Source organism: Falco cherrug, chromosome 1 (assembly GCF_023634085.1).
Source record: "Falco cherrug isolate bFalChe1 chromosome 1, bFalChe1.pri, whole genome shotgun sequence".
In the NCBI taxonomy this organism is placed as follows: Eukaryota; Metazoa; Chordata; class Aves; order Falconiformes; family Falconidae; genus Falco; species Falco cherrug.
Window position 1 is genome coordinate 89,313,925 of NC_073697.1, and position 15,115 is coordinate 89,329,039.

The 15,115-nt window shown below is 49.0% G+C and overlaps 1 protein-coding gene across 2 annotated transcripts in view; it reads left to right on the forward strand.

The window, feature by feature from the left end:
• The window catches only part of LOC102050994 (T-box-containing protein TBX6L), a 33,029-nt gene extending 21,452 nt beyond the window's left edge, over nucleotides 1-11,577 (forward strand). For both annotated transcript variants that reach the window (XM_055704816.1, XM_027813940.2), the window contains 8 exons: nucleotides 2,489-2,633; nucleotides 3,631-3,733; nucleotides 4,177-4,341; nucleotides 4,681-4,827; nucleotides 5,339-5,409; nucleotides 6,787-6,878; nucleotides 7,628-7,820; nucleotides 8,460-11,577. In XM_055704816.1, the coding sequence (XP_055560791.1) occupies nucleotides 2,489-2,633; nucleotides 3,631-3,733; nucleotides 4,177-4,341; nucleotides 4,681-4,827; nucleotides 5,339-5,409; nucleotides 6,787-6,878; nucleotides 7,628-7,820; nucleotides 8,460-8,886 (1,343 nt within the window). In that variant the 3' untranslated portion in view covers nucleotides 8,887-11,577. The remainder of the gene's footprint in view (nucleotides 1-2,488; nucleotides 2,634-3,630; nucleotides 3,734-4,176; nucleotides 4,342-4,680; nucleotides 4,828-5,338; nucleotides 5,410-6,786; nucleotides 6,879-7,627; nucleotides 7,821-8,459) is intronic.
• Nucleotides 11,578-15,115: the final 3,538 nt, after the last annotated feature.

The following is a 15,115-nucleotide window of genomic DNA, read 5'->3' on the forward strand; positions in this document are numbered from 1 at the left end:
GGACACCCTTCCACAAACCTCTTCCTGTTGGAATTCCAACATGCAGGCATCTTTGTGGGGGAGATGTGTGCATGAGTCTTGGCATTGGTTACATAGGCACAAACTAGGAGTGATTTGAAGTGCTTTGCAAAACCAGCCTTTGGCTCTGCAAAGAAAATCCAAAGTGGATCCTACAAATGGATCCACAACTGCAGGACCCCGCTGAAGCAGACTGCACATCACTGTGTAGTCAGCTGTCCCTGCGCAGAGGTCCATATCCCTGTGCAGACTGTTAATGTCCTTTTTTCAGCCTTAGACTGTGCACACAAAACCTGCAGGGTGAAAGACGTTAACCACACTTTTAAATCTTTGCTGCAATGTTTGTTCTATGCACGGCTCTTTTTTCCCTGTCTCCTGTAACATTTTGCTCATACAGGTGCGTTGTGGACTCATTTTGGTCAAAACCAGATTATAACATCTGCCTTTGATTTTTAATTCAGTATTGAACTCCTTTCACTTCAATTTCTCTTGATTTTATTGGAAATCTCCCCTCAGTAAGGGCTCCTGAGATCTGCCTTATTGTAGTCTCGCTTAATGGAATTGGAATTTGCTTACAAAAATGTTAATTGTAAAAATCATTTGGGGAAGGAGTGAGCATCTGTCTAGCTAATCAAAATCTGTTTGCATGTATTTGTGACTGGATGACTCCGGTGGGAAATCAGCCCAATTTTATTGTAACTCCTTTTGATACATGTGCTCTGAGCTACCGAGTGCATCGTCTCATGGCAGCTTTCATGTCTTTACAAGAGGATATGGGGGAAGCTTTAGTAAGAAGATGTTAACAGGCTAATCTTCGTGAGCAAACTAGGTGTCACTTCTTAGCTAGTTCATTAACGTTGGATCAAAGGAGAAAAAAGGGCAGAGGATATTTTTTTGAAATGACTAAAGACCTTTACAAACTGACAAAATTACGTTTAAATGTTTTTTTTACTTCCTTATACTGTAAGAAGAACCCCTTAGACTTGCATCGGGTTGGTTTTGGGGAAAGATGTCCCTTTATGAATAAAGCTAATTTCTCTGGAAATAGTTCTCTACTTTTCAGGCTTCTTCTTTTGAAGACATTACTCAGGAAAGCTGTAGCAAGGTGAAAAGTCCTTTATTTCTTACATAAGAAATGCTGAATGATAGCTGATCAGCCTGAGAGGCAGAAAAATCTCGCTTTTAGACGAACAGCCGTACGTGGCTGGTAATGCATCACCCGGCAGCAGTGGCTGCTAGCAGTGGCTGCTGGCACTGACCCAAGGACCTGCCGCTGTGTGTGCACCGGTGTCGAGTGGGTTTATCCCTGCCTCCTTCAGACCACAGGGCAGTGTCTGTAGAGCCCTACCGGCTGTGGAGTCCACCTAAAATGAAACTGTTGGGTTTTTTTGCCTGGGCTTTGCAGTATGACAGCGGCAATCCTGCGTGTGTTACAGTATATTTGAGTGCCCATAGGAGGTTTTTAATCCAGACAACTTTACAGAGGTGACGGGTACCATCAACACCAAAGACAGTTCCTTCAGAATAGTTTCCTCTTCCTCTTCCACAGGATAGTAGTTTGTCCTCTGCCTGTAATAGAAAGTGCAGGCATATTGCAGGCAGCTCCTCTGGTGTGCCATGGTGTGTTACTGAAGAGGCACCTTCCACTGCCATCACAGGCTCCTTGGTGGTCTCCTTCTCCAAGTCCAGCTCAGACCAGCTATCCTCTTTTCAGAGTATTCCATGGTCTGGCTCTGTCACCTCCCTTTCTTGCCTTCATTTACCTTTGGGTCTCCTGTCTGCCTCTTCTTTGTCCTCTGGAGAGATTTTTCCCCTCTGCCAGCACCTGTCGTTTTCTCCCAGTACCCACTGATACACTTGAAATCTTCCCAGTCCTTTCAGCTTTCATTTTATTTTCTTGGTAAAGTGTTCTGTGTAACCCTGATCACAGCGGAACAGGAGTGAAAGTGGATTGCGGCTACCTGCCAGTATAAGTTTTGGAACAAAAGAAGTCATGCTGGGTTTGTACAACACACAAAAGAATTTATCAGCTAAAAACAAATCTGGAAAAGCCTTTATGCCTTCTGAACCTACTAAGTAACAAAAAGCCTTTGAAGAAAAATAATGGGTTTTTTTAAGGAGGTTTGTTGTGGCACAGACTCTGTAGTTCTCAGCAACACCTGGGACCTTCGTGGGTGAAATCACAGCATTCGGCTCCCTGAGCTGAACCAGCACTGTGCACTGCGTGGCGGTTTGGGGCCAAGGGGTACTATGGCCAGATGGGAAGAGTGACAGCCAGATGTACAGATGCTGTCTGTTACAGCAGCCTGAGAAATTCCGTAGCTCCCTGTACTGGAGGGAGCTGGCACTGGAGGGCTGATGCAGGTGATGCACCTGCATCCCGGGACCCTGTCCCAAAGCAAGAGAGGCTGCTTCATGTTGGCTCCCCTCCTGCCTGTCTGCAGTTACTGTTTTCTCTCTCTCCTGGTAGATGTGAAAGCACCATGTGAGGCACTTCCTTCTCCCAGCCTGGAGCCCTACCCACAGAGCTCCATTGTGGTCACCCTTGAGGACATGGGTCTCTGGATGAAGTTTCATCAGATAGGAACTGAGATGATCATCACCAAATCTGGCAGGTGAGGGGAGCAGGACAGCTGCCCACACCATACCCCTCCAAGCTGTTCTCAAAGTCTCCTAGTGCTCATTTTTTGAATGGTGGCTATTAAACTAGCTTTGTAGCCAGTTATCCACATCTCCCTGCCCCTTGCAGAAGAATCCTGCACTTTCAGGATGTTGTAGAAGCCCAAACTGTGAAGTGCAAAAGATCACTGTGGGGCTGATGTGCTGACAAAACTGCTGTATTCTTATCTCACCGCTTCACACTGATGTTCTTCCTGTTGCTGCGAGTTGCTCTGCAAAGTGCCCTGGGCTTCCTTTGCCTCGGTCGCAGGCGGCAGCAGTTGAGCAGTAAATACCTGGGTTGGAGTCTGCATTTGCAGACAAGAACATGGCATAGAATCGTAACGATCTGTGCATGCAGACTACTCTAAAGTTTAAATGAGTCATGCACTGTGGAGCTTGCAGTGAAAGAATATGAAGCTATGAAATTGTAATGTATTATTTCAAAGCTGCTGTGAGCTGAAATAATGCCTTTGGGTAGGGAGGTAGGTGTCAAAGCTTTTTTTGCAGAGTCAGAAGATGAAAGTGGTGGCAGGGAGTACTGGAATGGAAAGCTAGATGTGCTCTTAGATGAGAGCACGTTTTCTGCCCACACTAGATAATGCTCTGATCTATCCTCTGGATCTGTGATAGCTGTAGAAGGCTAGGAACTACGTGCAGATTCCAAATATTTTCTCTTAAGTTTCCCACTGCTGTGTTACAGGGATCAAAAGAGCAAAAGCAGTAACAATGTCAGGCCTTCACTGACTGCTGCCCTGTTAGTGCCTGTTCCACCTAAACCCATAAAACTAGACAGGACGTCAATAAGATAGAAAAATGTTCAATAGCTGGCCTGTAGAAATACTGCTGCCAGAACTTTGCACAATAGTGAGTAAACATTACATGCTGCTTGATCATTGGATAATACCCACTTCATAAAGGAATCCTTATACTGTATATTTCATTTCTCTTCAGACGAATGTTTCCACAATGCAAAATCAAAGTCTCTGGCTTAATCCCATATGCCAAGTACCTCATGCTGGTAGATTTTGTGCCAATGGACAACTTCAGGTACAAGGTAAGTTCTTTAAATAATAGAATTTATGCTGTCCTTCCATCTTTGTTTGAAATAGGTTATGCTTCACTGGCCAGGCTGATAAATAAATCATCTTTGGACAAAGTTCAGAAGTAATTGGTGGATTTTATGCCTCTCTGGAGTTATTTGTCAGTTTTGATTGGGGAGCAGCTGGAGAGGTAACTAATTTTCATTGTAAGCAGTACAGTTTTAATTGTGATTAATGTTAGACTTCTCTGACAGCCACTGGGAGAAAGGGAGGAAAAATGAGGCCTAAACTTGGAGCTTTTTTGGTGACACGATCATGGCTCATAAAAGAGAATCTGCTACTTGTGCTTCAGAGGAGTCCGCTAAATTGACAGAGAAGCAAAGTTGCTGGAGCTTTCCTGTAGTGAAAGTAGGGTTCTTTTTTTTTAAGCTCTAGATTTCTGTCTTTCCCTTCACAGTGGAATAAAGATCAGTGGGAAGTTGCTGGAAAAGCAGAGCCCCAGCTCCCTTGTCGCACCTACGTCCACCCAGATTCCCCAGCTCCTGGCAGCCACTGGATGAAAGAACCTGTCTCCTTCCAAAAACTGAAGCTCACCAACAACACTCTGGATCAACATGGGCATGTAGGTTGTAGCTGGCCTTGTTGTGTGCTCTCTTGGAATTCATTGCAGATGGATGTTACAGGAAATAAGTGAGATTTGTGAAAAATTAGATCACGTGAAAATTAAAACATATCTAAGTGTTCTTTCTTCCTTCCTCAGCCCAGCCCTTGTGCCCTCTTAACTACCTGCTAGGGAAGGCTTTGGGCTGTACTGTCACTGTGGAGGCATGGCGGAGACACCAGTCCCAGACAGGCATCCCTGGTTTGAAATGGATGTCCTGTGAGCCTCCACAGGAGACTGCGCAGTGTTGTGGCAGTGGCTGCACATGGAAACTTTCTCCTCTGTCTGTCTCTGTGCCAGATCATCCTTCACTCCATGCACCGTTACAAGCCTCGCTTCCACATTGTGCAGGCAGATGACCTCTTCAGTGTCCGCTGGAGCATCTTCCAAGTCTTCAGCTTCCCTGAGACTGTCTTCACTTCTGTTACTGCCTACCAGAATGAGCAGGTACAGTGTGCAAGTACTGCTTTTGGATATGTTGCTAAGTACTGTCTTTAGAAATCTTGTAGAGGAAAGTACCTCCTTCCAAGCTACTCACCCTGGGTGCCTGTGATGGACAGTGGGAAGAAATAGGCACATTATGGTTGCTATGGAAAACATCTACTCTGTGATGAGATGAATCATGCAACTTAATTGTATTCAGTGCTCTGTCAGTGATTAACAGGACTGTAAATGGAGTAAAAAATATGGGCAGAGGTCCAGATATAGATACTGACCCTGTATATTTCTCTAGTCAGAAGAATCCTACCCAAATTCTTCCTGACTCTGGCAAAGTGACTTCTTTCCACCTGTCGGTTCCTAATCAATAATGGGAGCTGCCCGGAGGGCTCAGGTACTCTGGCAAGGGCGTGCCCAAAACCCTTGGAAAAGCTGTTGTGATAAATACTGAGGTGAAGGTCTTGAAACAGTAAAGAACCCAACCAGTCATGATAGTGAATCTTGTTCCTTTTATTTTAAGATTACAAAGCTCAAGATTGACAACAATCCATTTGCTAAAGGTTTCCGAGAGCATGGGAAGAACACTCGAAGGTAAACTGTTTTTTCACCTTATTTATAATTGGAGTTCACTTGTGAATTTTACCAAGGCCATTGAACAAAACTATACCAGCTAGCTCTGCAGAGCTTGCTGTGTTGTGCACACCACGGTTGCCTGTATCTGGGAATGATGTCCCCCTATGCAGCCTCCTCCCAAGAAACTTGGGGAGTGGGAGGAGATACAGGATTTCCAACAGAAATGTGGGAGGCGTGACAAATTTGAGACCTGCGTTCCCTTGCAACTTGGAGCTAGACTGGAGTCTGACATGTGAATAGCAGTGATAATGAGTCCACAGTAGATCATAGAATCACAGAATGGTTTGGGTTGGAAGGGACCTTAAAGACCACCTTGTCCCACCCCCCTGCCCTGTTCAGGGACACCCCCCAGCAGCCCAGGTTGCCCGCAGCCCCGTCCGGCCTGGCCCTGAGCACCCCCAGGGATGGGGCACCCACAGCTGCTCTGGGCAGCCTGGGCCAGTGTGTCTCTGGAACCTCTGTTCCAGATCATCGTGTCTCTTTGAGATCAGATGGCTTCTGACGTTTGGAGGCTCCCTCATCTCCTTCCCCTGTGCATGGAAAAGCAGCTCTTCCAGCGGGAGATTTTGTCTGCAGGAGGGAAGATTGATACCAATACCAATGAGATCTTTATCTGCTCTGAGGGTAGCCAGTGGATGAGACTAAAAAAAAAAAAAGCTTAATTGCTATGATAGATTGGCAATAGAGAAGGAAAAAAATGGGGTTTTCCAAGCAGAAAATGTTATGAAAATATCTGAGATTTTGTTTTGTGTTATTTTATGCCTGAAAAAAAATCTCATTTCCTGATGAAAAAGGCCAAAACTGAGTCTTTTACTTGAAGTTTGAAAATGTCATGGATTTTCTTTCTCCTCCTAATAGGATCATTTCTGACTAAGCTTAGACTTATTTTCCATTTAGGAGAAAGCTGCTTTCAAGTGAAAGACTCACCCTACTATACACGTACCTGTGTGCATAGCAGGTATATCCAGCACTGAACTACACTTACAAACTCAGTGCCAAAACCCCTGGTGCTGAGTTTCCATGTTGACAGTGTCTTTTGCACCGAAGTGAAGCAGGCAACCCCTTTACCAGTTCATCCCCAGTACCCTGCAGGGCAAGGGCTCTCGCTGGAAGCTCACACCGATGGCAGGCGGCATGGCTAACCCTGTAATTCCACTATGGCAGGCATATTCCCCGAGGGCCTCAGGGTGCTTCGCTAGGAGAGGTGTCAGTCACAGAATGTTGGGAGAGGTTCATGCCATCTATTTGTCTTCCAGATTTGTCCATCATCCCTTGCGTATTCATCTAGGAAAAAAGCTTATATAAAAGCTACCCCCACATCTTGTTTCTTTCCAGGGAAGGACGAGCCAAATGCCAGAAGCTTAGTCCAGCCAAGGGCCAGAAGAGGAAGCTGCCTGAGGAAAAGGAGTCTGGAGCTGAGGAACGAGGTAATGTTGATCACAACAAACCTAGAGAATGATTTCCAAACAGTGTCCAGGCCACGGGCAGGGAAGAAACAGCAACAAAGACCCCTCTGTGGGGAGAGTGGCCTGGGTGGAGCCCCTGAAGGATGCTGTGCATGGCTTTGATTCTCTGAGTCTCTTTCTGGGAACGATCCACAGGAGACTGCTCACAAGTCGCTTATCATTACTGACTACTCATCAGCTCTCTCACCAGCCTCCCAGCCTGGCTGTGCTTTGTAACTACGTATTGATCGTAGGCTGTGCTTTCATAACATTTCTCTTCCAACAGCGATATGAGTTTGCAGTATCCCCCATTGCTTTCTTCCTGGTTCTCATCAGTACAGTTGTGCCAGCAGTGCTCTGTGCAGCTGGATTGTGATGCAGATGTGGAAACTGATACCACTTAAAAAATAAAAAAGAAATCACTCTTTCCATTAGGTTGTTTTTTAAGCTTGATCATTCCTTGCTGCAGTTCATGTTGCTGCTTGCAGTAGCACAAGGCAGTAGCATAGCTAAGGAGAGAGGACAGGACAGGACTGAAGACCACAGTGTAAGGTCAGAAAAAAGCTGGAAAGGGCTAGTCCCTTGAGACTGTATGACTGCAGAAGAGGTATTAGCGTTTCCTTCCACCATTCTGCAATTAATGCAGCTGCCAGTAAACCATTGTGAGCTCTGACTCTCTCTTCCCCCTTCTCATTTTTTTTCCGTTCTTTCTTTTCCCCGCTGTGAGTCAGATTTTGAGAAGGATGAGAATGTAGATGTGAAGGAAGAGAGTAACCCCGTTGTGGTCAGCAGCGGATACCCGTTCTGGGTCTCGGAGCAGAATGGCAGCCATACCTTTCCTGCAGCGTCGCCGGTGCCACCTGACCAGAGGGAGGGGCTGGGCAGAGAGCAGCAAGTGCCTACAGCATCCTACCAGACATATCGGTGAGTCCCACCTCTTGATGCTCCTGTCCAAAGCCACCCTTTAACTGATGGGATTCCTCCTCTTTTAGTGGGTATTTCCTAAGAAAAACAGCCGGTGGGAGTAAGGAAGGATGCCTTTCTGTTGGACCCAGGTATCTGGGTGATTGGTGGTAGATTAGCATGGAGATAGCTTCACAACAAAGCCTTTCTGTGTTCCTTCAAACCCACTGATTCTGGGCATACTCATGTCTTGGTAATGCTCTTTATTTCCCTGTCCTGAAATGCTCTCCCAGCCAGCTCTGTGTACCGCAGACTTGCCTGACCTTTGGAGGAAGTGCGTTGGAGGAGTGGCAGGACTCCAGTGGTTTTTTCCCTCCTTATCATTGCAAATTCAGGCAATAGTCAGGAGTGAGCCTAGACTAGAACTGAGCCAGAACTAGGGTAGCCTGGGCTTACCTTCTCTGGCATTTAGTTTTTCTGTGTGAGTGACAGTGAGGCTTGGACTAAAATCCACACTAACCATAAAATGAAGCAGTAGGCAAGGGGAAGAGGGCATGTTAAGAGCTTGCCCTGCCTTTCCCCAGGGGATCTGTGTGGGTTTTCAGTGGTTTTCTGCTGCGGTAGGTTTGACTCGCTCTTCTCTCTGCCCTCGGGGCTCAGGTTCCACGAAGCTGGGGACAGCCAGCAGCTTCCCACCCGCGATGCAGCAAGCTTGAATGATTTCCGGGCAAGGTGCCATGCCTTGGATCTCGCCACAGTGCCCGAGCACGACTCCAAACAACTCCCAGAGGGCTTCACCAACCTGCCTCCGCTCCCCCCACCTCTGCCTCCTCCCCAGGACTACACAGGAGTGGTGAACATGGCTCTAGACTCTGTTGGGAAACCTGGGGCCCGAGCGCCCATGTACAGTCCCTATGGCACCGAGCAAGGGCTTGGCCAGTGGATGGTGCCTTCCCACAGCCAGTACAGGGCAATGAGCTACTCAGCCTTCTCCACAGAGTACAATACACAGGCGGCTCCTGGACATGCCCATGGGACCATGGCAGAGTGGAGCCAGTACCCTCTGTTCCCCTATGCCTGCTGGTGAACAGGGAAGACCCTTCCCAATGAAAAAACTGCAAAAAAATTGTAAATGAGTTCCAATTTGCTCTGGGGTGTTGACTTTTTGAAGCCTTGCCTACACTAGGCAAAGAGCTATGGCTGCAAGTGGTAGCATGGGACACCTTCACTTCCTTGTCTCCTTGCACAACAACCCTCACTGTATTTCACAAGCAATGGCTAAACTGGTGGCTGCCCTTGGCGTCTCAGTGGGGGTCTGGCTGAATCAATGTGTGCTGCAGTGGTGTTTTTTTTCCCAGCAGGAGTATGAAACCACAGGAGCTGCAAGAGCAGAATTCACAGAGCTGCGGAACTCCCAGTCCCAGGCTGTTTGCACCTTGTAGTTGGCAGTTTCCAAGATCTCTTCCTCCCAGGACTTGCGTGCAAGGAGATAGGGGCTGAGGAGTTTCAGTAAACTGTCCAGGTGGTCAAGAAGCTGTAGAGAATTGTTGCAAAGATGACCAAAAGAAGCAATCCCAGTGTCCCCTAGAGCAGTTTCCTCACTTAGTGTAGTCAAACTAAAGCTAGAGTCTTGCCTTTCTTCCAGCAGCGGACGAGAGTCAAATACGCAGCACCATGTGTGTGTCTGGCACGTAGCAATGGGTCATGCGGGCAGGGAGGAGCTTGTCCTGTGCCCGAGAAGTGGCAGCAAGGCTGCATGTTCTGTCTGTGTGTCCCCCTGCCCATCCCTCTTCTGTCACCCCTAGATTTGAGGTTAGTGACACACTCTTCTTTCTGCCAGGGGTGGAGGGAGGTTGCTCACAGAATGTGGGGGGCTGCGCTGGGGGTTTGCAAAGGCCTGCAGCTGTCAGAAAAAGGGTCACGAACAGCGGTGCTGGCTGTGTCACTCCCCCCTCTTCCTTTTGAGGGAAAGGGCATCTTTCACTGTAAACTTCATCCTTCTCCCACCCCTTGGCACCCCTGGAGAATATAACTTATAGTTGTGGTTACTGTGCTGTGCTCTGGGTGAGCTTTGTCAATAGACAGTTCTCACCAGCCTGGCAGTACTCATCAGGCATATATTTTAATTATTCCCCTGTAGGCACTGAGCTGTGTGCTGCATCGCTGGTGTGCTCAGCAGCCCCAGGCTGGTCGGCAAAGTCGTCTTGCTGTTGTTTGGGAGTCTGTAGGGATCTGCCTCCACATTTAGTTATCAGAGCAGTTTCACCTCCCTTACCGCTGTGGTCCCATCATGGGGAGGAGCTGTTCGGCCAGCCAGCAGCCTGTGTGCTGCCTCACAAAGAGGGTTTCTTCTTTTCTTAGTGTTAGAAGGGGGAAGCATCCCTGTTTGCCTAAGTGGCTGAATGGCCCTGGCAATGGGGTCTTGTTTGAGACAGGCTCTTTGCTCCTCAGGGAGGCTAGGCGTGTTCCTGGGTGTTATTTACAGAATGTTTTCTTGTAACACTTTAAATAAACTGCTGTGTGGCCTGTAGCCATCAGTAGGCGGTGAGGTGTGTCATTTAGCATGTATGCCAGATGGTTTTCTGTGTGTGTGTGTGTGTGTGTAGCAAGATGTTGTTCCTGAGCAGACCTGTGCGGGTTTGTGAGCGGTGCATCAGGACCGGTGTGCAGGTACACCGGGGAAGGCTGTGTGCTGCTCTGTTTGGGTACCAGGTCGGCACTGTGTGTGTGTGCATAGCATAGAGATGTCAAACCACATTTATTATTGTTAAAATTATGTTGAAAAGTAGCCCTACAAATTTTTGAAACTCAACTACAATGACTGTTTCCCTATTTAAATCATATATTGCTAACTGCTTTTGTACCACAATTATGGTACGGACAGAGCTGCCCAGTACTTCCAGTCAGCTTCACAGCCACGTGAAGACGTGCAGAGTTTACCTAAAGGCCAGACTTCTCCACAGCGTTTCTGACCATTAACAGTTGATTTTGCCACCGCTGTTTTCTACATCTTGGAAATCAGGTGAGCAGGCTGAGCCCCATGTGCAGGGACCCTGGGGGTGGCACTTTTCTGCAAGGCAGCCCTGCTGGTACCTCGCCGCCAGGGCCGTGCTAACAAGAAAAGAGAAAGTAATACACCCCCTGCACAGGCTCCTTGGTTAGATTAGTTTCTTTATCTCTGAAGTTCGGTTGTATTTCCCTCTGTCACAGGGTGCTGATGAGGATGAAAGCCGTGCTGCGGTGAGTGTGAGTAACTGAGGAGGCCTGGGCAGCACAGGGAAGCTCCTGTGCAAATATGGGTGTAGTGTTCTTTTTTTCAAACCTTCAGAGTCGCGTATCAAGTGCTGCTGCCCCATGGGCCTGTTGGGAGAGCTGGTTTGGCAGATGGCTCTGCACTGTGGTAAAAGACTCAGCCTTGTGCCTAGGACGAGCCTTTAATTACTCATCAGCCTTCTGTTGCAACAGGACTCCTTGCCTGCTTGGGTGAATCATCCAGCTTATTAGAAAAGTACCTTTACTTTCCTCGCTTGTCTGTCTCTGGTTAGAGACTGCGGCTTGGCTGGTTTGTGAAGCCTTTGGAAATTCTGCCCGTAGGTGTGTGCTCTGGACTCTGCTGCCACCTCCTCCCTTTGCAGTTCCCACTGTCTTGTTTTCTTCAGCTGTGGCATTTAAAAGTCTGTATAAGCTCGACTGAAACGCTGTTTTTGCATGCGTGTGAGATAATGTAATGCCTCTCTGACAGCTTCAATAAAAGGAAATGAGACATGTGGAAGGCAGACCATTAAGAGCAATAAAATAAACTCTAAAGTGCGGGGTTTTTGTGCATCTCTCTCAAGCACACCAGTGGCTCTGCTTTAGTCATGTTACCTGGGGCCAGTTTGTACATGCATGACACGCTGTTGATCTTGTCGTTCATTGTTCTCTGCAGCATATTCAGTGAGCCCCAGGTTATCTGCTTGCATTGCTAGATGTGACTCAGTCTCTTGCAGTAATTCTTTGCAGCAAATTGTTTATTTTCTCTGCGTTTTCTGCTCCTGTCCTGCAGAGGAGTTACATAAGGGTGAGGGCAAATGGACTATAAATGGGATCTAGGTAAATTTCCTATGGGAAATAAAGATCCTGATTTATTTTGGTTTCTCCTACTGGTTTTTGCAGCCTTAAGCCTTGTCTGACACTGCTTCAATGCAGATGGGAATGGCAGAGAAATGCTTTCTTGCCAATGCTGCAGTTCTTCCACAGCCAGCCACGTCCCAGTGAGCAGCCGTAGGCTCAGCAGAGGCACCTGTGATGGTGGCTCCCTGCAGTGCAGCAAAGTACCCACCTCTCCCCATGCCTCTCAGAAGACACAGTGAGTCCTCCCAGGGGGCCCAGGTCCCCTCTTGCCTGGCCCAGGATGTGGCCTCTGTGTTTGTACCCACTGTGTCACCCTCTGGCTCTGTGCAAGAAGCTACCAGCTGGTTTCAGTAAGAGCTTATCTGTTTTCCAGGTGCTGGAGGGAGAGAGATGTGCTCAGCTGGTGCAAATCAAACTCGCTGTCTGGTGCCATCAGAGCAGCCTCCTTGGCCCAGCTGAGCCCGGCGGGAGCACTGCTCACTGGCACCTTCTGTGGTGCCTGGTGTCAGTGAGTCCTCATGTGCCTGGTGTGGGGCAGGGTCTGCTTGCCCCCCGTGGGGGCTTGGTGGGGGCCCAGGGAGGTGCCTTGCCTGCAGAGAGAAGCATGAGGGTATCCTGGGGAGCAGCATTTCTGTGCAGAAGAGGACTGGGGTACTTGAACTGCTTTGTAGCTGGACAGCCAGGCTGAGCCAGCCTCATTGCTTCTTTTGGGTTGACCCAGCTGCCCAGCTTGGGGGTGTCTGTCATTTGGTCCTTGGTGAGCCTCCCAGGAGACTCCTGCAGTGCACTTCCTTGGTTAGTGTATGCACCTTAAGCAAATAGAAGCAAGCAGCACAAATGCCCTTCCAGGAATAATAACATTCTTCAAGTCAAATGGGTTTTTATTGCAGAGCTTAAAAGCCACTTAATTCGCCAGCCCCAGGTTGGGATCCCATACAGAGCCTCTTAGCAGGGGGGATGCAGCATTTGGCTGACAACAACAAACAGCAGCCATCACCCGCCGTGCGTGCGGGGCTGGACCGGCACAAAGCCAAATTCCTCCTGCCTGGGAGCAGCAGGCAGCTGCCAGCCCCCCTCTCCCTGCTCCTCAGCAGCCATATGTGTGGGGTGCAGGTATCTTCACTTACCTGCTTCCCCGTCCTCAGCCTGGATTTAATTTGTAAATGGCCAAGAGCAAAGAGAGAGGGGGTAAAACTGGCCAGGGCCAGGAGAAGGGAGGACAAAGGGGTTTCCCCAAAGCATGGGGAGGGGTTGGTCTCTGGTATTTTCCCCTTCTGCCCTGAGTGATGCCTGCCCAAAGCCCACTCAGGGACTGGCTGGGCTCCTGCAGTGCCCGGAGGCAGGACTTCGCTGCGGTTTCGGGGCGGCTCTATGGGGTGCTTGTTTCTGCCTGTTTCTCTAGGGCTCGGCTGTTGGTTCCCCTGGCTGTGAGAAGCAGGCGTGCTGCTGGCCTGGCTCCTGGGGCTCCAGGTAAGCTGGTGTCACTGGCATGCTTTGCAGAGATGCAGTGAGGTTTAAATGGGGCTTGTAGGCATTAACAGCAAATCTGAGCAGGAGAAACGCAGGGAGAGGCAACAGCTGCTTGCAGGCTTACAGGACAAAGTGAAGCAAGTCGGGGAAAGCGTGTCCCCTCTGCAGCCCATGGTCCCTGCAGCACGTGGTGTGTGCTGCCCAGAACAGATGCTGAAGCTGTCCCAAGACCTGAGCAGCAGCGTCTCACAAAATTTTAACCAAGGGTCAAACAATCCTTCCGTGCAGGGGTGAGGAGAGGCTGCAGTGAGGAACAGTGTTGCTGCTCAGCTTGGTTTGGTGGTGTTCCTTTTTCATTTTTCCAAGCCATGTGAGTTTGTTTTATGGCATGAAGTACTTTTTGCCTCTGATGCTCCTATAATACTCCATTTTTTCTTTGAATGTGCAGGTGTATGACTACAGTGTTCCTGCCCAGGTAGTGCTCTGCTTGGTGAGTGTAATGGATGAATTTAATTTTCATCTCCTAGTTCTTTGGGGACATGCTGAGATTTTTATTTCTTCCTCTTCTCTTCTTACTGAAGAGGGAAAATGTTGTGCCTCCATAAAGGACAGTGGGAGCAAGTAGGTGGTGATACAGGACAGGCACACCGTCAGTCACACAGCCAGGCATAAAACATTGCTCAGTGTTGGTTTTTTCTGCCTCTCATTGTAAAAATAAGACTGAACATGTAAAACACAGCAGCTGTTTGCAGGAGAGACCTCCTGTGTGCTGGCACAGTCACTCCTCCAGCTCCTGTCTGTGGGGTAGGAAAGCACCGGCACCTGGGATCTCTGTGTAATGTCCTTGCTGGGAGATGGTACGTTAAGGGTAGGTCTGCGTGGAAATGCTGGTGCAGAGTCGAAGGGGATGAGTCGCGCCCGATTTCTGTCACACTGGGGTCCACCCCCGTGCTGGCACTGTTTGTGCTGAGCAGCCAGCCCTCTGTTTGCCCAGTCTGGTTGTGGCTCTGTTTTACCATCTAGAAGGGGCTCTGTGGAGACAGAGCTGTCCAGAGCAGCTGGGACACCACCTGGCAGCATTCAGGTGAGGGGGAAATGGGAATTGCTGCAGACCCAGTAGGTGGAAGTCAGCCCTCCCGCATCCCCATCATCATCGTTCTCCAGGGATAAAAGCAGTGAACAATCAAGCAGTGGAGGGGATGTGGCCAAAACCACCCTCGTTCCAAAGGGACAGGCTGAGTGACACTAATGTGCTCCCTGTAGAGCCCCTGGGGAGAAAAGGGCATTTTGAAAATCATGGATGGGACAGCACGGTGTTCAGCTCACCCGGCTGGGCTGGCAGTCGCGCATGGAGCCATGCTGCACGTTTCTCATCCCTCCATCCTGCCCGTATGTCTGTTAATGGCCCTGTCCTGCCTCCCTCCTCGGGGACTAATTGCCTCACACTTGAGCAAATGTGCTTGGTGTTTAAAAGGAGTCTATCGATTTGTGAGTATTCCTGAAAGCCTCGCAGGGCCCTGTTGCCTTTGAAGTGTAAAAGCATCTGTCTGTCTCTGCTTCTCCAGCAGTCTCCTGCTCCATTTGCATCTCCTCTCGGGCTGGGCTCTCAGGGCAGCCCAGGGAACCCACCCCTGGCCCCATGCAGCGCTCTGGTTTCAAGTGCTGAGAGGGGCTTGAAAACAAAGGTGCAAAGCTTCAGTCTAGGCGGGGGGGGGGGGGGGGGGGGGGGGGGT